Source organism: Malaya genurostris, chromosome 2, assembly GCF_030247185.1.
Source record: "Malaya genurostris strain Urasoe2022 chromosome 2, Malgen_1.1, whole genome shotgun sequence".
Classification (NCBI taxonomy): Eukaryota; Metazoa; Arthropoda; class Insecta; order Diptera; family Culicidae; genus Malaya; species Malaya genurostris.
In genome coordinates this window covers 22,651,862-22,676,350 of record NC_080571.1, presented here as the reverse complement: position 1 = coordinate 22,676,350, position 24,489 = coordinate 22,651,862, and the positions used below count along the sequence as shown (strand labels likewise).

Here is a 24,489-nt window from a genome sequence, read left to right as displayed (position 1 = left end):
CTGACGAACGAAACAGTATAAATGAAAATTTGCGAATAAGTTACCGCAGAGACGGGACCCAAACCCAAAACTTTTCCTATCCATAACGCAAAAGTTTGGATCCACTTGGAAAAAAGTGGACAAAACCGTCACTTATACCGTTATATCTCCGGAACTGGAAGTGACAGCCAACTAATCTTTCACATCATAAGAGTAGCGTTTAAACGAGCATAAACTATTCCGATCTCGTCGCCTAACATTTTCCGATCTCATCGAGCTAAGTCGAATGATATACAACACTATGGGTCTACGGAGCTCCAATCAAAAGTAGATTTTCCAGCAGCTCTATTTCCTGTCTGTAGAGAAAGGCATTTAAAAGACTTTGCCCTTCGCACAATTGTCTAGGGGATGGCTAAACTGATTGTAGCAAGCTTCTGCAAGAGTTAACAGCCAACACATGGCATCACCAGTCTAATTCACTGTCTGCTTCTGCCAGACACTAGTTTGAGTTAATTTTCACAAAATGGTTTCATCGGATAGAAAAAGTTTCGGAGTCACGTCCTGTCTCTGTGGTAACTTTTTCGCTAACTTTCATTTCAGCTGTTTCACTCGTCAGTCTTTTTCCAATCCGTTTGTCTCGTTAGATACTGATGAAAACTCATTTGATCGACTTCTGGAGTTCGGTAGACAAAAAACCTGTTTACTCCACCTAGATTGTGCAAGTATCAACCTTCAAGAAATGCTAATTGAAATAGTTTAGAAAGTAGTTTTGACTATGTGAGTTTGCAAAAATCGGCTCAGCCATCTCTGAGAGAACGATAAGATCTCAATTTTGGAGTTTTTGATCACTTTTTTCAATATTTCTGGAACCGGAAACATAGGATTCGAAATTTTTAATGCTCATCAACCTGTAGCTTCAGAACCAGAAGCCGAGTCCAGGAAAAATTGAACTTCAAGCTATCGGACAATAAGACCTTTTATTTGAATCTAAGTTGATTAATTGATAGGTTTATTTAACGTCGATTTCGACCGTTCGGTCTTCCGCCGAAGTGAAATCTAAGGTTGTGAAAATCGATACAGCTATTACAGAGAGAGAGAGAGAGAGAGAGAGATGAGTTACCTTGTTTGACACTGACAAACGAACAGAGTCGAATGGTACATGACACATTTTACTAGTAAAATTTTCCATACTGAGTCCTATGTTTGTATAAAATCTACTTTTCAATGATTGATCAAGTTCGAAGTGCAAATAATAAATTCCTATGGTTCTGGCAACATAATAGTAGAAGTGGCGTATCCGGCTTACTTTTTCTCGAACTCGACCGTCTTGGGTATGTTTGAAAGCCACTATCAGGCCATTGATCGAGTTTGGGAGACCCATTATTTCCAGCTCCGGGGATACAATCGTAGAAGTGACGTAACCGACAATCCGCACTTGTATCTATTTATAAAAACCAATTTCTCCGCGTCGGTGCAACCTATTAGAGTAAAGCATAATGACAGATCGATTTCAAATGAATTACGGAAAACATTTCCGATTCTGAAGATATAATCGTATAAGTAACGTAAGCGACAAATAATATTTATCTAGATGGAAAACAGTTTTTTTGTAGGATTAGTCGTTTCTCCACTAGAAGTGATTTTGTTCAGGAAATACTGGGAATAATCGAGGCTCACTTCGTTTATTCAGAGAGGGCTAAACCAATTTTCATTAACTTAAATTCAAACAAGAGGTAGAGGAGATCGGGGCTAAACCGGACAGCTTTAATATCGTATAAACCAGCAATTATATGGATTCTTGAAATGACTTTGTAAACGTGCTTTCATTTTATGGCACACGTCAGTTAGCTAAATAACGCTGAGTCAATTCAGTTTGGCGTCAATCGTGTTCATGTCAAAACGTGCTCGTTTTTTACTGAATTTTTTTCATTAGGATATCAGATTTTTTGTGAGTTCTGTGCATCGTTACCCGGGTTGGTGGTTCAATGCATAGGACGCTGGTCTTACAAGCCAGTTGTCGTATGTTCGAGCCCCGACCTGGAAGGATTCTTAGTGTCAGTAGGATCCATAGTACTAGCCATGCAATGATTCTGTACACTAAGAATCGGCTGCGAAGTCTGTTGAAACAGAAAGGCCAAATTCCACAAAAGGAATGTAATGCCAGGACTTTGCTTTGTGCATCGTTACGACGGTCTGGTTAGTGCTTTCAAAAATGTATATCGTGCTGAATCCAGTGATTGTTGAGTGTTTTCAAAACTATCATATATCAATATGGATCACTCTTGCGATTCACAAAGGACACCACACTAACGTTGCGATGGCAAAAAAAATACTAATACACTACAAAATTTTTGTGCACATATGACAGCTTTTCCAGTCAGTACACTTAATCAAACAACTTCAAATTCATAAAACACCTCTCCACTGTACGAAAAAAGCTAGAAATACGGTTTAAAATACAATCTTTTACTCATTTGAGAGAGAATACATTGTTAAATTGAAAATCCTTTTTGAAATAAGTATATGTGAAATTTATTTTCAATATTGGCAAGAATCTACAAGTTAACGCACAACGTTAACGAAACGAATTCATCGTAATGCTAATTCCAGAGTTTCGCCAACATTTCCGAAGAAAGTCATACAATTTTAGAAATCAATTTACTTGTATTCAGGTTTATGATGATTCTCGATTCCAGTGGAATAAATACACTTTCGATTTCAAGTGTGAAGACAATAAGTTTAATTTTATTTCTGCACAGAACTTTGAACGGGTTGTTTTTTAAATTGTCGTATTGTTTATATACGATATTTTATTTCATCGGAAAAAAACAACACTTCAAATATAGAAATGTTTCCACCTCTAAGTGGACATCATGCTCAATTAGTTTTGACATTTCAGATTATGGTGCATGCTAAACGCAAACTATTGAACTATGTAGAATTAGTAATCTTTTCCGTCACAAGATGGTGTTACTGTGATGTATTTTTCGATTTGTATTGGATTCCCTGAAGTTATAAATATTGATATATAATATATTTGGTGTTTTCGTTTATTTAGCAGGAGCAGGATTATATCTCACGGAAGGTTGAAACCCACAGACCATTCGAACATCCCGCATATAAAAATATCATTCGATTAGCGTAATAAACTATTCCATGTATGATCATAACCATATTCTTGAACGTTTGACGATATCTAGTATAATTAGTATATGGCATTCGTTTATGCGCTCATTACGATATCTTCAGATTTGGCGCCCTTCTGTATTCTTTCTTCATTTTTGTGTGATACTTTTTAGCCTTATATGGAGTGTATCGAAAATAAGCTATCCACAATTTTTTCTTTCAAATTATGATAAAAAACGATATTTTATTCAAACTAAAAATTGATCATTTATTGTAAGAGGTTAAACTTGAGTATAATGAAAACCGAATGAAATTTAAGTTATTCCTTCAAAAATTTTCGAACTTTTGATCGAACGCTCTTCATCAAGTTCCGAACAAGTGTTGCATCGCATTTTTGAACACTTGATGCCAAATTTTTTTGAACTCCTTCATGTTCCCAGCTGCCTTACCAGTCTTCTTGAAGGCCCTCTTCACGATTGCCCAGTAACGTTCGATGGGTCGAAGCTGAGGGCAATTTGGTGGTCTGATATTTTTCTCACCGAAATTTAAACCCTTTTCCGCAAGCCAATTGAGAGTGGTTTTGACATAGTGAGCCGACGCTAAATCCGACCAAAACAATGGAGGTGTTCTATGCTTCTTATATAAAGGCAGCAATCTCTCCTGGAGACATTCAGATCGATAGATTTCTGCATTTATAGTTCCGGTAGTTCCAACCACAGGAACATATTGCTTCCCATACCAGTACCTTTCGACCGAATTTCTTCACTTGAATCGACTTGTCCGCATTGCTCACATCCTTCCCAACGACTACATTATAGTATTGTGGATCTGGAAGGGTTTTTGAGTCATCCTTTACATAAGTCTCATCCTCCATCGAAACGCATGCATCCGGACACTTCAAAAGACGCGAATACAATTTTCGGCCCGTAAAGCTGCTCGCTTCTTCTGTTCTTCATGATTAAAGATACCATTTTCTGGTACAGTTTCGGGTTGGAAGAACCGGGTTTTCTGTCTCTTCCTGGTAGCTCATCCAAAGAATAGTGTTCACCAAACTTATTAATGATGGTTTTAACACTGGCATGATGAATTCCAAACCGCTTCGCCAATTTTCGCATAGTCATACCCTTTTCACTTAGTCATGTGTCCAGTACCTTAATTTTCACTTCCTTTTCAATACGCGACATTTTGAAAACGCAGAATTTCAACCACACAAACAAGTAAACAAACGAAAGCTGACAGCCAAACACACAGCGTGCTGTGATCAGAGCATAAAAACCTTCAAAAATACATGCGTACAACACAAATATATGTGAATAGCTTATTTTCGATACACTTCTCAGGGTTCCCCGATTTCCGAAATTTTCGATTTTGGGTTAAAGCTTGCTTCAGATAGAATTGGAACAAAGACAATTGCCTGTATTTCAGTTATTTATTATTGAATTCAAGATCTTTTTTATGCAAATGTAGCGTTTTCTTCATACTTTTAAGAAAAAATACGGATAAAATTATTCGTCACAGTTTCGAAGGAATTCTCGAATTTTTCCTGTAACACGGCTCATTAGGCGGCGCACACCTTCTTCGTCCATCGTTTTAGCTATCTTATTCCACCAGGTCGTCATCTGATTGATGTCTTTGACAAGCTTTCCCTTTGTCTTGAGTCTCCTCTTCATGATTGCCCAGTATTTCTCAATAGAGCAGAACTGGGGACAGTTGGGTGGGTTAAGGTTTTTCGGAACAAACTGGACCCCTTTCTCTGCATACCACTCTTGAACGACTTTGCTGTAATGACAGCTTGCCAAATCTGACAAAAACATTACGGGATGGTCGTTGGATCGAATGAACGGCAAAATTCGTTTTTGGAGACACTTTTTAGTATAGGTTCGATGTCATTGTCTTATTTATAACGAAAACTGTCGTTTTTTGCTACAGCTGCAAATGCCCTGCTAAATCATAAATTTTCTTGCAAATTTGTTGGCAAAAACAAATTTAAATTTGGCTGGAACATCCCCCTGAGCCGTTGCCGAGTAAAATTTTTGACCTGAGATTTGCCCGAAGTCTGCCTTGACATAGGTTTCTTCGTCCATCAGAAGACACCCATTGAACTTGGTTAGCACCCGGTCATATAGTTTCCGAGCACGAATTTCGACCACACTATACTGTTTTATGGTCCGATTTGGCTGTTTGCTAGCTCGATACGACTTGATTCCTTCCCGGAGTCGAGTTCTCCTCACGGTACTATGGGCAGCACCGAATTTTCTGGCCAAATCACGGTCCGACCGATTAGGATTCCTCTTAATCGTCTTCGAAATCTTACCACGCAGTTTCCGGTCGACAGTTCCACTCCGACGATTGGCTTGAGGCTCCCGAATCGTCGTCAATGTTTCCTTATACCGTTTGATAACGCGCCATACGGTATTGCTGGGCAATTTCGGGTGTTTAGCTAGAAGTAAAGTGAAGCTCCGTGAGATTGCTGAGATGACAAAAATATCATATGGAAGTGTATTTACTCCTTCATGAAAAATTGAGCATGAGAAAGGTTTTTTCCAAGTGGGTGCCGCGATTGTTTTCGATGGAACAAAAACAGCAACGAGTCGATGATTCAGAAAGCAGTTTCTCGCTATTTACTCGCAACAAAAAAGATTTCTTGTGTCGTTACGTTACCATGGACGAAACATGGATACATCACTACACTCCAGAGTCGAAGCGGCAGTCATCTGAGTGGTGCACAGCTGGCGGAAGCCGTCCGAAAACGCAGCAGTCAGCTGGCAAAGTCATGGCGTCAGTTTTTTGGGATACGCATGGCGTAATTTTCATTGACTATATCGAAAAAGGTAAATCGATCAACAGTGATTATTATATTGACTTACTGGTGCGTTTGAAGGAGGAAATTGCAAAAAAACGACCGTACATGCAGAGAAAAAAAATCCTTTTTCATCAAGACAATGCACCCTGCCACAAGTCGATTAAAACAATGGCGAAATTGAACGAATTGGGCTTTGATCTGCTTCCCCACCCCCCATACTCGCCAGATTTAGCCCCCAGTGACTACTGGCTCTTTGCTGATCTTAAAAAAATGCTCCAGGGAAAAAGATTTGGCTCAAATGAGGAGGTCATCGCTGAAACTGAAACTTATTTTGAAGCGAAAGATAAATTTTTTTATAAACATGGTATTGAAAAATTGGAAAAACGTTGGAACAATTGTATCACCCTAAAAGGTGATTATGTTGATGAATAAAAAAACAATTTTGCAAAAACAAATGTTGTTTCCATTGTTAGTCTCGGGACTTATTGATCCATGTGTTATGTAAGTACTATTGATGTTCTCACAAATTACTCCAGGTATGTTTGTTCTACAACATCTCTTTAATGGCTTCGTGTAAGGATCAGTCAAAATTAGCAGTGTCGTACTTTTCCATGCAATTACTATCAAGTATGCAAATCTCACTCCGAAGCCTCATTTGAATCATCTTTTTTCCTACTCCATGTTTCCAAACTTGCAAAAGTCTCTTCCATATACGGTGGGGAAATTGGCAACAAACTACCGTGTAGTGAAACGATTTCCCTCTCGCACATTCATTTGTAGTACACAAACACATACACATTGCCAAATTCAGAAGAGATAGCCACGCGCAACGCCGTCTCTGATTCAAATTACATGTTGAAACGTTCGGTAATTAGGAAATTAAACACGCACCGAAAATTATTTGTCCGCCGGCGACGGGAACTGAACTTTGATTGAAAAAAAAGAAACGCCAATGGTTGCTTCGATCGTGATGGGTTAAAAATTGATGCCCACAAAATTTACCTCAACGCACCCACTGACCGGCCACATTTGATGTGTGCTGTCAGTTTGAAGGCCATTAATTAATTTTCACCTCAACGGCTTCATTAGCTCCATCAGGTTCAGGTGTAGGAAAGTGAGATCGGATGGACTTGATTTTATCATAAAGCACAAGCTAGTTTGGATAGGAGGAAAACAACGGAACCACTTCCTCGGATCATTTTTGTTTTTTCATTACCTTCGCGGGGAAATTGGAATATGTTTTGTTTTTTTTCTCCCTTATGATTGTTTCCGTGTTGTAAAACCAAGAAAGTGACCGTCAATGAAACTGTTTGCTGTTTTTCTTTGCTTGCGTCTCAATGAAAGTGAAAGCTGCAACGAAAATTTTCTTGATTGCTAATGTAATCGTGTTTTTTTGCCCTTTTTCAGGTACATTTCCCCATCGAATTATTCCGATGGAGGAATCTCACTGGCGGAATCCCGTTCCGCACGGGAACAATTCTTCGCCGAGCAGTCCGGCGAAATTACGACGGAACTTCCCGCCGCCGATGTTTGGGAAGCAAGTACCACGCTGGAATCTCTAGCTTCCGAGGAAAGTGCAACCGAACGGGTGGCAGTAGTAGAAACTAACGAAATTGCCAACCCTTCGATCGTGGAAAGCCAGGATAATTCGGTGGAAAGTAACCGAACTGTACGTTTAAATCGATCCGAGATTGAGACGGCCGATTACGAAGTGGTGTCCAACGAAGTGCGTAACCAAACCGGTCCCCAGGCCACGAAAGGCAAAAAGGGTAAGTTTTTGGATCAATTCGGAGCAACCGAGGACAACGATATCAATGGAGCTGCCTGGGCTTTGGCTGGGATGCGGGTTATCGACAGGTCATCGGGTAAAGCCGGTCAGTCGGCGGCAGAAAGTGTGGAGATAGTTCGAGACGACAATGAAAACGTGGTTGTCAATAACACCTTGAAGCAGCTGATGGATTGGGCGATGATTGTTCAGGATGCTGACTTTGCCAATGGGTCATACGTGAGACCCACCAGCGGTGAAGTGGATCTGAAGAGCGAGCTGAACGATAGAAGAAAGGGTGCTAACAAAACTTTCGGAAGTGTCGAACCATTGAGTGAGGAAAATAGAATTACTTCGGTTGTGACAGAGGTCGCCCTGGAGGCAACCACGGAATTGGCCACGGAACTACCCAGTGCGAAAGTTGCTGTTGTTACGACCTCTGCAACTCCGGTAGCCGAAGCCGATGAGTTAGAAGATTTCAAGTTTGAGAATCGTGAGAAAGTCTTTGTCGAAACCACGAAAAGACCCGACCTTACCAATTTCATCCATGAAACCACGACAGTTCAAGCGATAACAAGACCCACTCGTGGATACGAAGTAAGTGAATTCGTAGACGAAAATCAAGGATTTGCTCTCCCTAGACGAACTACCACTGGTCGAATCGAGTCTAGCACAGTCATTGAAGATGTACCAGTGACCACCTATTCACCGGTATATCCATTGCTAAGGAAGACGGAATCCACTACCGAAACTATGATGGCAACGAGATTCGAATCCATGCGTACCAGAGGTCGAAGGCCCATGAAGAGTTCAACCACCACCACCACAACTACCACCACTACCAGTACCACTCCGGAGCCACCGGTTACGACTACTACGGTGAAACCGGCAGAGGAAACAGTACCTCCAATTACGACCACAGTGGCCAGAATAACCACCACGATAGCTTCAATGACTACAACGGAAATCAACGCCCCGCTGCTTAACGAACTCATCAACAGAGGTAGCGAAGGTCAAGACGATTCATCGCCGGAAGTGGATCCTAATGCAGTGATCCAAACCCACAACGAGATCGTCGTTTCAACCTCAACCGCTGCTCCAACCACCCAAAACATCCAGCGGGTCACCGATCCCATAATTGCGCAACAATCTACAATTTTTCCGGCGGTGGTAGAATTCCGCCCAGCCGGAGAAACCACCGACAAAATTGACCTCACCGGTGAACCTACCGTGTCCGCTGAAGTGCTTACGAATCGCAATCAACCGGTGTTAATCGACGAAAAGAATGTCTACGATACCGTAGCCGAAAGCACTAATAATCCGGTACCGGAACCAGAACCGACGGCTTCACCCGAACCGGATGCCGAACCAAGTGCCACAACGCGTCGTTCGTTAACTCGCCTGTCTGCTACCACCGAACTCGCGGAGGAAGAATCCGCAACCGAGGAAGACTACGTTGAGGTGAACTCTTCGGCAAACGGAAACAACGCACCGTCGGATTCTTCGTCAAAATCACCACTGGATCAAGAACCGACTGATCAGACATCATCACCACCGGCTAATGAGGAGGAAGGTGGCAGCGGCGCTGTAGTAGCCGTCGTCGCTAGTCTACTTAGTGTGGCCTTGGTGCTACTGTTGATTGCAGCGTATGTGAGTATTCGCCACCGAAGTACTGTATTCTTACTGCAGAACGCTGGTTTTGTCATTCGAAGATAAAACTACATGTATGAGAGAGATTTTCCTGATATATTTATCTACTTCCTTTACCCAAAATGTTTGACTCCCTAAAAACTGGTAGATTAACTCCATCCGTAGTACTAACGTAGTGTGTTGTAGTGATCTGAAACTCACCGTTTGACCCTATCCTATACGTATGAGTGCGTGAACATAGTGTAAATAGCCGGTTTTCGCACCCCGCCCAAGGGAACCGAACAGGGCAACCCTTCGTTGATCAGATGTACTATCCGCAATTGCAGGTACTGCTCCGGAAGCGGCAAGCTCAGGTTTCCTACGGACAGCGTTGCCGTCCGGTGGGACTGGACGCGTACAGCCTGGACAACGTGTCGGTGTACAACAGCGTTCGCCGGAAAGGCAACACGATGCGTATGTCGAAGCGATCATACGGCAACTCAGCCTTCGAAGATCCCGGACTGAAAACGAACCCACTGACGGTGGCCGAACTGGCTAACATTATCCAGAACAAAACCGCCATGTACGACGAGTTTAAGGAAATTCCGAACGTGACGGCACGGGCCGACGAGGTGCCGGACGGGTGCGAAGAGAAGAACCGGTAAGTGTGGTGGGATCCGGTGGGCTTGGTTTGGTGAGGATGTACGCTACAGTAAGATGTTTGGTATTTTTAAATTTCAGATACGCAAATGTAGTACCGCTACCGGAAACAAGAGTGCACTTGAAGCGCATCAACGAGGACGAGAAAACGGAGTACATCAATGCGAACTTCGTTAAGGTATGTAGTTATGTTCTTAAAAGACATGTCGAAGGGGCACTCGCCACAGGCGATGTTTTTAATGGGGCGGCAAACCAATCCTTGGGACCTTCTTTTTGCTCGTCCAAGTCATCTTGCCGGAGATGGAGTTCAGTAGGGCGGCAAATCTTATTTTGCACCGGGCCCAAAATTTCCTCGGTACGCAACTGTTTCCACTACACAATAATATAATATTGTCTCTTGGAAGGTTCGCTATTAACGCTATTACAGCTGACGAAGATATTCAGATTGAGAACAAACAAAGAAGGAATATTTGGGTGCGAGTTCATACAAGCAGTTTGTGAATAATGAGATCAAGTTCTGGGAAAATTTCTGAATGTCAGAAGCCTGTTTTAACTCGCTGTTGAGTAAGATTCATCAGTATCTTAAAAAAAACAGGACACTCGATTTCGGTTAGCAGGAACTACCCGAGAGCGGCTGGTTGTTGTCGAAAGAACTCTAAACAAAAATTATATAGCGATCATTGAGAGTGCTTATAACCGTTTCACCAACTTTCACGATGCTTAATGTCACAATTGACCACAATTGACCTGGAAAACAAAATATGTTTTTAGACTTAGATTCAGCACTGTAAAAGCTATCCAACAAGCTTTAGATTGTTAAAATCCATTCATTTTTAACGGAGATATCGATATTTTTGTGTCAGCGATTTTTCATCCTTTGTCTGCACACACTAACGAGCTCTCTACTGAAGTAAACTTCACATTCAAACACACAATCTTTGCTGTCGAACCGAATGGGCTTCATCCCGTCATTCATTCGTTCCTCTTTCTACCGAAGCTAAGTTTCACCACTGTCAGTTTATCTCTTGAAGTAACAAAATATTTCTTACAATTCCATGAGAGAGCGGCCTTCATGTTACCCAAGTAGCAAATGTAACTTATTGAAATTTCGAAAGGTTCTACAATTGTCTTAGGATTGTTTTTTATGTTAGATAAGTTCAAAAAGATTTTTAAATATATTAAAACCGGTTGTGCAACTTATACCTGTTAAGTTTTACGGTAATACCGAAAAAATCACTATAGAACAATTTTAAGTATATCTGAAATAATTGTGCAGCAAATCACCAACTTGCCCACGTTGCACTAGTAGTTATAGAAAAAAAAATTTCACATCGTCAAGTAAAAACGAAGTAACTAAAACAATTCTTGAACTTATCAAAAATTTTCCAAATGGCTGTCATAATTGTATCGGACTCAATATATGCCGAAATGGTTGTATAGCTCTTGTGAAGAAAAAAATAGTGAAATTATGCTCTCCACAAGGCAAAAACTGATAAGCCGAATTGAAAACCTCGCAGTAAAAACTATTTTGCTGCCGAGTCCGCATTGTCTAGACTGCCTCATGAAATATTAGGTCAGTGTGTGCAGTTTTCTTCATTTTTAGAAAAACAATTCGAAACTTGCAAATAAGTTGTACCAGATTTATCTGCTTGAAATGAACGTAAAACTTGCCGACATGAGAATATTATCATAAAAGTTTCAGAAGTACAGCATTACATAAGCAATGAAAACAAAAATCGATCAATTAATTTGTATTCGGTTTTCATCTCGCGAAAAAAATGAACAGACCTGACATCACTTTTCAAAGATATTGAACGAAAAGTTACGTTCTTCATAGTTACTCTCATAGTTATATATTGCCGCTTGAGCAACTTGTTCTTGCAACTAAAGCACATGGGCTCACCAAAATAATACCTACAGTGCGTATCACAAATGTCGGATTCACTAAGATGAATGACTAAACTGTATTGTTGTTTAAGTCAACTAGTTTGATAAAAACGAAAATTTCTCATTTCAATATATACATGTTTATATTTCCTTTTATTCAGGCAAAATAAATCATTACGTTGGGTGAACCATTTTCTTTTCAACACACTGTTACCCTCGATGCCATATTGGAAAATATTGAAGAAAAATTCTTTTCAAGATTTTTCAGATTAGTTGATACATCAATATGATTAAAATCGTCTGAAAAGGTGTATGAATGTTTGATAACTTTCTTATACATATTTAAAACACTCTCCCGATCATGTTCATTGAAAAGAATAGATTGTAATTTTCGCTCCATGTTTGTGTTACGGGCAGTTGTATAGAAAATCAAATGTGAAACTTATTGATTAGAAATTATGTTTGCTATGTTTTTGTAAACATCAATTCAATTCTTGTTTACATTACGTATTAGTTCCCATGAGTTTCACAATTGTTTTTTCGCTGATTTAATTGCTGCATTTGTAGTGGGATCGATGCATGAGTTTTTGTATTAGTTGTACAATAATTGTGAATAAATGTTCGTGACAACGGAAGAACTTAAAGATATGTTGCTCAACACAGAAAAATTGCGCTTTTTCCATAACACAACAGTTACTACAATAGTAATTTGAACTAATTTGATAAATTGCACAATCTGTAGAAAAATACAGGACAGTCAAAAAAATATCAATTATAAAATAAACATGAAATAACTGTTCTCTTTTTCAGTTTTCATTATTAATGTTTAGAAACACATCTTAATACATTTCAAACAATCGAAATAATCGAATTTAACTTGCTGGTGATAATTGAAGATTTAGGCCCTTATTACCGTTCTTACTTCCACTTCCACTATCACTTCACTTGATTTTACCTATTACCAGTATCACGCATAGTGAAATGGTCACTGTAGTGGAAAAAAAATCATTTTTTCAACAAAATGTTTGTGCCGTGATGTTCATAATGACATCAAGTTCATCCAGGTAATTATTTTTGTCTCCGAAGCGACTTCCTTGATAAGGACCTAAATCCACTTCACCCGATTTTCACCGTGAAGTGATACCGGTAATAAGGGCCTTAAATGAGAACCGCCACCCTCTATTTATCATTATGGTCGAAGAGAGATTTGTGCTATCGAGTTGATGTTTATGCCTATTCATTCGCACTTGCTCACTACCCACAGTGAAAACAATGAAACAGGTAGACTACTTGGCACTACAAACTGAGCAAGCAAAACTTCAAGTGACTAGGTACGGTCAGAGCTGCAAATTGTCAGTCATGTCAAATGACCTTGACAGACTGACTAAAATTATCGTCCACCAGAGATGCCAGATATTTTCATAGGAAATCTGTATTACTCTCCATAAAAAATCTGTATATATCTGCATTCACTAATAAAATAAATTTCAACAATAAAACTATGTTAAAAGATGTTATTCCAACACATTATGGCTGTGGAACGGTAAATTCAATGAGACCAAGACTTTGCTTCTCGTCTGTCAAATGAGATACTCGATAGTTCTATGACCAAGTAGAATTATGACCAAGTATACTCAGTCAAAGACAGACGACTTTTTTGTTTTCTCTCTCATTCTCCTAACTAACAAAACTTTTTTCTTCTTCAAATGAGGCCGTTTTTTTGAAATTTCGTCCTTCAAACGCTCTAATTTCGCTATATAATAGTCACTGTTGATGGTTTTTCCCTTTTCAAGGTAGTCGATGAAAATTATATCATGCGAATCCCAAAATACAGACGCCATAACCTTACCTCACGCGGCACCCATTTGCATAAGTGTTTGGCCGATTTGCATAAGTGTTTGGCCGTCGAAGAAAGGAATACTAGATCGTCGAAAGAATCTTTTGGCGCGCAACGAGTTGATTTGTGTGATGTGCATGCTTGATTCATGTGGTTCGTCATTCCGAGCCACGTGCCTCATTGGGTATCAACATTGTTACCTACTAAATGACTGGTGGAATTCCAGCATGTGTGTAATGGAGTCAGATAAATACTATTGGTCATTGGGGATCAACAAAAAGTTTGTGCTCTAGAAGCGCTGAAGTCAAACTAAGAGATTTTTCTTGCATTTTGCTTTCGAATGATTTAGATTACACGAAGCGCACATAATAAGTGGCAATTAGATATCAATATTCAAGATGGATTGATACTATTTCTCTAAATTGTATACAACATCGTCAATCTGGTAGATGATGCTACAACAACTCACTGCCTCTCAATGCATGAACCGTGAAAGATTTTTTCTACATTTTTTCGCTCCATCTCATACTTTGAGTATTTCACGGCCCTTACCAAAATAGATACAGTTTTGCAATAATCGGTGCTGTGTGGAATTTAACAAGGAATAATCGCAATTTGACAATTATCCCAGAAAACCGAACCGATGAATCAACTTGATGATTCTCATACTAGGTTACAATATTTCGAAACCTTTGTGTTGAGCATTCACAGATATTTTTATAGACACAACTTATGCCGTATGTTCGAGCCCCGACCTGGAAGGATTCTTAGTGTCAGTAGGATCCATAGTACTAGCCATGCAATGATTCTGTACACTAAGAATCGGCTGCGAAGTCTGTTGAAACAGAAAGGTCAAATTCCACAAAAGGAATGTAATGCCAAGACTTTGCTTTTTTTTTACTTATGCCGAAGTTATATGTACATAGTTAGAATAGGCGACAATAGTAAAATGATTCTATCACAATTATCCATCGATCCGTATAGAATCGGATCGCAAAACGAGAATTGTTTCAGAGCGAATCCCTACCCCAACGTGCTAACCTGTGATGTTCAGAAGGGTTGTCGAGAGAAAAACTGGTGTCCATTCTGTGTTAAATGGACCATGCAGATGTTTTGTTACTGAGATGATATTCGTCTCTCTTTGATGGCACTGATTGAATCGTGTGAAGAGTTGCTAGAGAGCGTTCTTTGATACGATAAAAGCCATTCTTGCTGAGAAGAATGCTCAAATTGGTAAGTTCAATATAAACTTAAAATGTAAGCGTCGTCTCTTCAAGGCATTAGAAGCTCCTTCGTATCTAAAAATATCCACTTTATTAGAACTCTAAAGTACGTGTGGTACTTGAACAAATTTTTGTTTCAAACCAAAGCTCACATTGTCTCAAAAGTACCCCAGTTTCAAAGCGATGGGTGTCAAAGCTTTCAAACCGCCGTATATAATGACAATACAATACGCGGTACGTGCAACGTGGACGGAAGAAAACACAAAACGAACGATGCGTGCTTCAGTCGGTGTTGAACAGTCGTTCGCACCGCACGCGTATAGCTCTTGGCTCCTGGAATTTTTTTTTCTGGCTACCTAGAGTTTCATTGATTCAAGGCTTCAGTCTTTTTCAAGGCTACCTGAATCACTAACTAAGTGACTAAGTGATACAAAGAGTGATATTAGAGTGACTAAGTGATACAAAGAGTGATATTAGAGTGACTAAGAAATTAATCAGCCTTTTTTAAGGCTAGCTAGGAGTCTAATCGAAGACTAATTTAGCCTAGTTAATTTAATTTAAAATTTCAAAAATGCCTGCGTCCAACCGGAAAGGCAACAAGCCTAAGGCTAAAAATAATTCAATACGGAATAAATCACAATCCGTTATTCAACATTTATCTAATAACATTCACGATCTTATAGAATCTGAATGTAAAAATAAAAGACAACGGACGGATTTCCCTTCCGTTGATCCTATGCCGTCTAACAATATTTACGAGATTCTTCCTGAATCCGATTGTAGCGACATAGAAGAAAGTTCTTCAAAAATTCCCAAAATGGACGCTTGTCGTTCTGGGAAGAAACATCAATCTATGCCACCAGTGACGGTGATGATTTCCGACTTCAAAGCATTCCGTACTGAGCTTTCTACTTTTCTCCCGGAAGTAAAAGTCTCATTTCAAATCGGACGAAGAGGAGAATGTCGAGTCTTGGTTGGAAGATTACGAACGTCTTATTCGATATTTGTCCGAAAAACTTCATAAATTTTATTCATATGATATAAAATCAGACAGACCCTTCAAGGCTGTCTTGAAAGGATTATCAAATGATCAAAGTATTGATGAAATTAAAAATGAACTAAAAGAATTGCTTGGTTTTTCCCCTTCCCAAGTAATACTTATGAAAAAAAGAGCAAATGGTACTTCTAAACCACGCTCTGGAATTTCCCATGAACTTTACCTAATACACTTCAATCGAAGTGATGTAAATAATTTGAAAACTTTAGAAAAAGTACGTTTCATTTCCCACATTAAAATTCATTGGGAACATTATAAACGGCATAATCGTATTGCAAACTTAACGCAATGTCGTCGTTGCCAAGGCTTCGGTCATGGAACCAAAAATTGTCATATGGATATACGGTGTTTGAATTGTGGTAAATCGCATTCGAAAGACGTTTGTCCAATGAATGAAACCACTGATAAATTTTCATGTTCAAATTGCAATGGAAATCATAAATCCAATTATTTGAAATGTCCTGTCAGGGAAAAAATTTTAAACGCTCGTTCGCTTCGACAACAAGTCAAAACCTTAAATTTACAGAACATACCTGAAAATCAAAAAACCGTTACAAATGCCACGCCTAATTCTTTTAAGGCACTGATTTCTTCGAAACAAAAAACAGGTACGCCTGCCAATTCGTCTTCTAACGAAAACAATTTATTGACAGGTAGATCGACCTCGTCATCATCTTCTTCTAATGTCAGTTATGCTGGTATATTAGGTAGAAATCTATCACCTATTTCTTCTAATGTAAATAATCAAAACACAGGACCGCCTTGCAGTTCTTCTTCTAACGAAAACAATTTATTAATAGGTAGACCGGCCAAATCATCTTCTTCTAATGGCAGTCTACCTACAAATATTCCTTCAATGCCATTCGCTTCTTTAAATGAAGTCGATTTAGGTGATATAACTGAAAATAAAATGATCTACCTACAAGATCAACTTTTTCAAATGATCATCCAAATGAATTCGACTTCATCACTTTTTGAAGCATTTCAAATCGGATGGAAATTTGCAAATAATATTATAATGAATTTAAAATTTAACAGTGATGTTAAATAATTATTTGAATATTTTAAATTGGAATGCTCGATCTTTGAAATCGAGTGAAGATGAATTTTATAATTTTCTCAAAGTTCACAAAATTCATATTGCCATTGTGACAGAAACTTTTCTTAAACCAAATGTAAAATTGAAAAGTAATCCACATTATGTGGTTCATCGATTTGACAGGTTTACTGGAATTGGTGGTGGAGTTGCCATTTTTGTCCAACGGCAAATTAAACATCGAATTTTACCTTCTTTCAATACTAAAGTTATTGAAAGCTTGGGAATCGAAGTTGAAACCATTCATGGAATTTATTTCATCGCTGGAGCATATTTGCCATTCCAATGCACCGGCGAACAATTAAATTTCTTTAAAGGCGATTTGCAAAAACTTACAAGATATCGATCGAAATTTTTCGTAATAGGGGACTTAAATGCTAAGCATGTCCAGTGGAATTGTAGGCAAAATAACAGTAATGGTAAAATACTTCATAATCAACTCTCAGCTGGTTACTTCACAGTTCTTCATCCCAGTAATCCTACTTGTTTCTCTTCCGTGAAAAACCCGTCTACAATTGATCTGGTTCTAACAGATCAAAGTCACATTTGTAGTGAACCGATTACTCATGCTGACTTTGACTCATATCATCTTCCTGTAACATTCAGACTTTCCAACGAAGCCATAATTAATCCAATTAGTTATATTTTCAACTATCATAGAGCTAATTGGTTGGATTACAGATCTCACATTGAAAATCATGTGGATGATGAAACTATTTTAGAAAATTCTGCGGACATCGACACAGCAATTGATAATTTGAATCATTATATTATCGAAGCTAGAAATCTTTCAGTTCCCAAAGCTCAAACTAAATTAAATTCTCCTATCATCGATGACAATCTTCAACTGCTCATTCGGTTGAAGAATGTTCGTCGACGACAATATCAACGTTCTCGTGATCCTGCTATGAAAAACATAGTTAAGGATTTACAAAAAGAAATTAAACATAGATTTACTCTTTTGCGAAATGAAAATTTCGCTAAAGAAGTTGAACAAATTAAACCATATTCTAAACCTTTCTGGAAACTTTCTAAGGTTCTTAAGAAACCTCAGAAACCAATTCCTGCTCTCAAGGAAGGAAATCAAATACTTCTTACAAATGGTGAAAAAGCTCAAAAGCTAGCTCAGCAGTTCGAGAGTGTCCACAATTTTAATTTAAACGTTGTGAGTCCTATTGAAAATGAAGTCTCACTGAAGTATGATCATATTTCAACCCAAGTGTTATCACAGGATGACATTATTGAGACGAATTTTGATGAAATTAAATCAATTATTAGGAAACTCAAAAACATGAAGGCTCCTGGTAATGATGGAATTTTTAATATTCTTATTAAAAATCTTCCCGATGTTGCCTTGAAACTCCTGGTTAAAATTTTCATCAAGTGTTTTTCATTAGCTTACTTCCCAAAAAGATGGAAAAACGCTAAAGTAATTCCTATCCTAAAACCTGATAAAAACCCAGCAGAAACATCAAGCTATCGACCAATTAGCTTACTTTCTTCTATCAGTAAACTTTTTGAAAAAATTATCTTGTTGAGAATGATGACTCATATAAATGAGAATTCAATTTTTTTACCAGAGCAGTTTGGATTTCGTCATGAACATTCAACTACTCATCAACTTGTCAGAGTAACGAACATGCTAAAATCAAATAAATCTTCTGGGTTATCCACTGGAGTTGCTCTTCTAGACATAGAAAAAGCATTCGACAGTGTTTGGCACAAAGGTTTAATAGCAAAAATGTCTGATTTCCAGTTTCCTATTTATTTGATCAAAATGATTCAAAATTATTTAACTGATCGTACTCTTCAGGTTAGCTATCAGAATTGTAAATCTGAATTGCTACCCGTACGAGCCGGTGTTCCGCAGGGTTCGAGTGTAGCTCCAATCTTGTATAATATTTTCACTTCTGATCTTCCAAATCTACCCGTTGGTTGTCAGAAATCGCTATTCTGTGACGACACAAGTCTGTTAGCCACAGGTAAAAATCTAAGAGTGATCTGCAGTCGCCTACAAAGAAGTTTAAATATTTTCAGTGATTATCTGTCAAAATGGAAAATTAAACCAAATGCAGCAAAAACGCAATTAATTATCTTTCCTCACAAGCCAAGAGCTTCTTTTCTTAAACCAAACAATAATCACATTCTCAAATTGAATGGCTTGGAATTGACATGGTCTGATCAAGCTAAATACTTAGGTTTAACGTATGACAAAAAACTCACTTTCAAGGATCACATTGAAGGAATCCAGGCAAAGTGTAATAAATATATTAAATGTTTATATCCTCTTATAAACAGAAATTCTAAGCTCTGTCTAAAAAACAAATTGTTAATTTATAAACAAATTTTCAGACCAGCCATGCTTTATGCGGTACCAATTTGGTCAAGCTGTTGTTCCACCAGGAAGAAAACGCTTCAAAGGATTCAGAATAAAATTCTGAAAATGATTCTGAAGCGTCCTCCCTGGTTTAGTACAAATGAGTTACACAGACTCACAAATATAGAACCATTAGATGTAATGTCACATAATATTATAAGTAAATTCCGACAAAAATCGATGCAATCTTCAATTGAATCGATTCGCTCTCTGTATTAGTTAGTAAGTTAGTATATAAGTTCCTTTTCCCCATTACACAATACAAGTAGGTTTAGAATTTTCCCTACACAAAAATCTCAGAATTGCGGAAGCAAATGATGTCTTCATGGTAATAACCAAATCATATATATATATATATATATATATAACAGGGCTGAAAAGTCACCACTTGTGGCTGAACACCCAATTTAAATCTTAATAATTTAATTTTAACTCATATTCCAATAAATAGTTATTTAAAAAAAAAAAAAAAAAAAAAAAAAAAAAAAACGATGCGTGTTTTATTCTATTTCGTACACGCTATGAAGAAATCGAAACGGTTACGGACGTCTGCTACTGGTGTGTGATATTGGTAAACAACGGTGCTGCGGTTGATAGAAATTTTAGGTATTTTATGAAATTCATTTGAAACATTTCAAACATACATCGGAATTTCAAGTAGTAAAACCGAGTCGGTGGTGTAGTGATGTCAATTATAACAATAACAGCAATCCTATTACATGTTTTTTATTGCCGATTCATGCTGTTTAGCTTGACTTATATATGTGAAAGTAACAGAGACGGAGGTTCACTTCGTTTGTTAGATTTAGTTTAGTTGGTTTAATCAAAATATAGAATTAGTCTAGGTTTAACTAGGTTCAAAACTGTTTCAATTTGTAGGTCATTTTTGCTGCAGGCAAACAAACCAACTTCGACTATTCCTCCGGTTTCGGAAGTATTGGAAATAGTGCTCAAAAACTGGCAAAAGAATCTCAATTACTTTTCTTCAAGACTGCCAAACCGATTTTCATAAACTTCTGGGTTCAAAGGAACAGTCTTACAGTTTTATACGGAAATCCTAAATTTGTTGTAGATACTACTTCCGGTTCCGGAACTACCGAGTAAACAGGATTTGTAGATTTTGTTAGATTAAACCCGAACTAACTTAGGTGGAATCTTTTGGCTCGAACCGTTTGTCTCTGACATTACCCATCCGCCTTTTTTGATAGTCTATCAGTATGATGTGTAACACAACTCGCCTCTGGTAAAAAAAACTAATGAATGCTGTTTGAATTCCAGGGACCGAAAGATTCCAGTAACTACTATATCGCCTGCCAGGCACCGATGGAGAACACTATCAATGACTTCTGGCGCATGATCTGGGAACAGAACTCCAAGGTTATCATAATGGCTACCGATCTGAGCGAGAACGGGGTGGAAAAGTGCGCTGAATATTTGCCTCCGTCGGTCGTGCTGGACAACAATCGAACGTTCGGTGATTTCCAGGTATGATTCACAAAATTTTTTCTATTAAGAAATATACAATCCGTATTTTTTTTAGCTGACGCTGAAGAACCGCGAAAACAAGGAAAAATACACCATTTCGACTGTGCATCTGCGCAACACGCAGACGAACACGTGGCGGGAGATCATGCACTTCTGGTATCAGTGGCCGGACTCCGGCGTACCCATCGACGAGTCCTCCATCATCGCAATGCTGCTGGAGGCACGTAGCTATTCCCGTCTGGCCCCGGCCGAGATGGCCGATGCTTCGGCCGGCATTACCAGTATCGCCGAAGAGGATGGCACCGAAAGTGACCAGTCGTCGGCGGCACCAGCTGTTTCGGCTGCCAACGGAAGTGCCACCGATTCTAGTGTAGTAGCGGTAGGTAACAATAATGTAGATAACTCGTCCACCACCACCAACAACAACAGCAGCAGCAAAACGACGAACGATGGCGGAGCACCCAACAGCATCGTGTCCAATGGCGGAACGCTGGATAAACACAAGTCGCTCCAGCGGACCCAAGGGTAAGTGTTCGGTTGTTCCAAAGGTTGACTAAAAGTAAATTGGTACAGTTACCTTCGTGGAAGCTGTTGTTTCTCCATTCTGAAACTCGTGACTTCCGTTGCCGAAGTAACTCGATTTCCTTGTGGGTTTTGAGCACTAGACAAACTGTTGTTTTCAGCATCTTCAGCACTTTAGCCAACTTGGAATCGGACCAGTGCCCAATAGTTTCTCTTCTTTCGATTTCCATTTGACGTTATTTCTGAACGTGATTGCCTACTTTGATCAAACTTGCATTATAGAAGTGTAAACAAACCACTGTCAATGATTTTCCCACACGATTTACTTTTAGTTCGTCTTTACTTGATCAAGAGAGCATTTAAATGATTCGGAAAATTTTCCTCAGACCATTGACCGTACACTGTTCACCGGGAACGGGTCGCACCGGAACGATTATCGCGTGCGATGTGGCACTGCGTGCTGTCGAAATTCCACCACGGACAGTCGACATTCCACACATCGTATATTACGTACGACGAGGACGAGCCAGTGCAGTCAGGACACGGGAGCAATACGAACTGATATACAGGGTAAGGATGCGATGACATTCGGGGGACAAATTCCCAATTGATTGAGTTTCATTCTTCCCTAGGTTGCCAACGTTTACGCCACCAAGCTAACGGGGCCGACGATAGAAACATGAGAACGACTCATTTAAAATCAAGTATTGTGAGTACATTCGAAAACAGAAAAAGAAACGCTTTGCTGAACAACACTACACACAAAAAAATAAAGGTCTAAATGGCGAAAGTGCAATCAAATAGTATAATTCCAAGCAAGCGGCGAACGGCAGAGCAGATGAACCTCATGGCAGGTCCCAATAACTACACCAAAACAAAAAATCAATAACAACAGCCCGCGTGCAAAGAAAACAAGTCTTAGTAGTAGTAGTAGTAGTAGTTAGTATTCAGCAGTTCAGTGGAGACTATCAAATCTCAAGATTTCAAAGACCTACGACCTGATCTCCGTCCTAAGACATTTTCTATTTTGGTGAACCATCGGCTTTGAAAGTCGATTGAAAATACGGACCAGAAGTACCGTAGATTCCATCGACTTCCACCCGAACCAATCTTACAAACCTTCGTCGAGAAATCTGCCTCTCCTATTTCCCGTACCCAGTCGGTAGTAGTGACCTTTCCCCCCCCCCACCTGTGCCTTCAACAAAGGAAGGGAAAATATCGAATGCAAGGTTGCCAGATCTGGCTGTGATCCAATCTACGGCAAACGTCGGACAATATCGAAGCCGAAGACATTCACACCAGCTCGGAGCATAGCCCGCGACTCATAATACTTGATTTTAATCTCTAGTGGGATAGAGACTAAAATTTGTAACAAAACGAGACAAACACTATGAAGAAGAAGAAGAATGAAAAAAAAAATGACGACACATTTGTATATGAAGAAAAAAAAACTCTTATTCTAATCCTTTAGCGCACACTTACTGTGCGCGCGCGGCACACAGACAAATGTGAATATTTCGTGCCTCGAAGCTGATCGAACCTGAATTTCCTCCACTGTATTTCCGCCCAAGCGTAGCGTCGCCCCTGTGTTACACTTGTGACGTAAGAGAACAAGAAGAAGAAGAACATAGAAGCTACTATGTGTTACTAGATCGTAGTCCGTAGAAAGAATTGGTTTACCTATATTTTCCTTACTCCTCTCAGCTCCTACACTAGAACTGGTTAGTTTTCTTTGTTTTAGGTTGGGTAATTTGTAGGCTTTAGTTAGGACGAATGCTGGCGAAACGAGCTGGATGTTGGAAATTGAATGATTCAAAACATTCTAAAGCATGAATTGTTGTTTAGTGAAATAAACAAATGTAATACTGTAAGAGGGTGTGTGAACTAGGAGAAAAAAAAACTACCACAAACGACGAAAAACGGTGACAGACTAGGACAAACGGTTAGGAAAACTCGATATAGGAAAACAAAATAATCAAAACGCATGAGAAGGAAGTGTCATATCTGGTTTTGTCTGTGGTGCTAGCAAATACTGACTATTATAGTTATGACTATTGATGATGTTATTATTACTATGGTTATTCTTACTATTATCATTATTATTGTGTACACCTGTATAGAAAATTGTGATAAATAATGTTTAGGGAGATTTCCTACCAAGCGGATATTTTTGTTTTTCCTTGAAAACCACGCGCAATTATTTATTCTAAACGCGAACGCTAGTTAGGGAAATCAAGAAACTGGAGCAACGAGGACATATGATTTGACAGGACTGAGAATCTTCTTAGAAAATAAGGTGATAGATTTCGTGCGTCTTTTTTGTTTTTGGTTGTTGCATCCACAGAAATCCGTCACAGGACCACCAGAAAGCAATATTTATACACTAAGTAAAGGAATTCTGGGGATATGGTACATTTCAAACCGTCCCCTCAAGTACTGTAATCATCACTGCATAGTAGTTGAACATTAGAAAGAATGCGACAGAGAGAAAAAGAGAGAGATAAAACAGAAGCCGCCCTGGCTGAGTGGCATTAAACGATTCGCCCAACCAGATTTCTATTTCGTACGTAACAGAGAAATGAAAAAAAAACATAGCTTCAAAAGCTGGTCGAAATGAATGCTCTCCTTGATCTAAGCGAACGGTGAGGTTTGGCTAGAGGAAAATAAAAATCTAGTGTGAAAATACTGATTACATGGCTACTATTCAGTAGCGCTGAAATTTGTTGAGAAAAAAATATCATTCGAGCAATGCTCTCAAGTTTTCTATTCCTAATTGTTAGTAAAAATTGCGACATAGGAATGCAATAAATACTGTTATTATAAAGAAGACGTTTTTTTTTTTTCTAATAACGACCTAAAAAAAACTCTATCCGAAAACCTCCTATTCATCATTCAAGAATCAAATTTCATGTTTCGTTCGAAGTTCGAAGCAGTTCGATAAACCGCTTACGGTCGAACCGACAGAAACAAAAAAACAATGTTACAATTTCGAGATGAACAAACAAACCACTCTGGTGCCACAGCTACCAACGGTAATCGTTAT

The 24,489-nt window shown here is 38.9% G+C and overlaps 1 protein-coding gene across 4 annotated transcripts in view; it reads left to right on the top strand.

Annotated features, from left to right (window-relative positions):
- LOC131432592 (mucin-5AC) overlaps positions 1–24,273 on the top strand; it is a 133,398-nt gene extending 109,125 nt beyond the window's left edge. For 3 of the 4 annotated variants that reach the window (XM_058598948.1, XM_058598949.1, XM_058598950.1), the window contains 7 exons: positions 7,316–9,323; positions 9,629–9,963; positions 10,044–10,140; positions 20,718–20,924; positions 20,980–21,449; positions 21,833–22,016; positions 22,079–24,273. In XM_058598948.1, coding sequence (XP_058454931.1) covers positions 7,316–9,323; positions 9,629–9,963; positions 10,044–10,140; positions 20,718–20,924; positions 20,980–21,449; positions 21,833–22,016; positions 22,079–22,129 — 3,352 coding nt within the window. In that variant the 3' untranslated portion in view covers positions 22,130–24,273. The remainder of the gene's footprint in view (positions 1–7,315; positions 9,324–9,628; positions 9,964–10,043; positions 10,141–20,717; positions 20,925–20,979; positions 21,450–21,832; positions 22,017–22,078) is intronic. The other variant, XM_058598952.1, reaches the window with a different exon arrangement.
- The last annotated feature ends 216 nt before the right edge of the window (positions 24,274–24,489 follow it).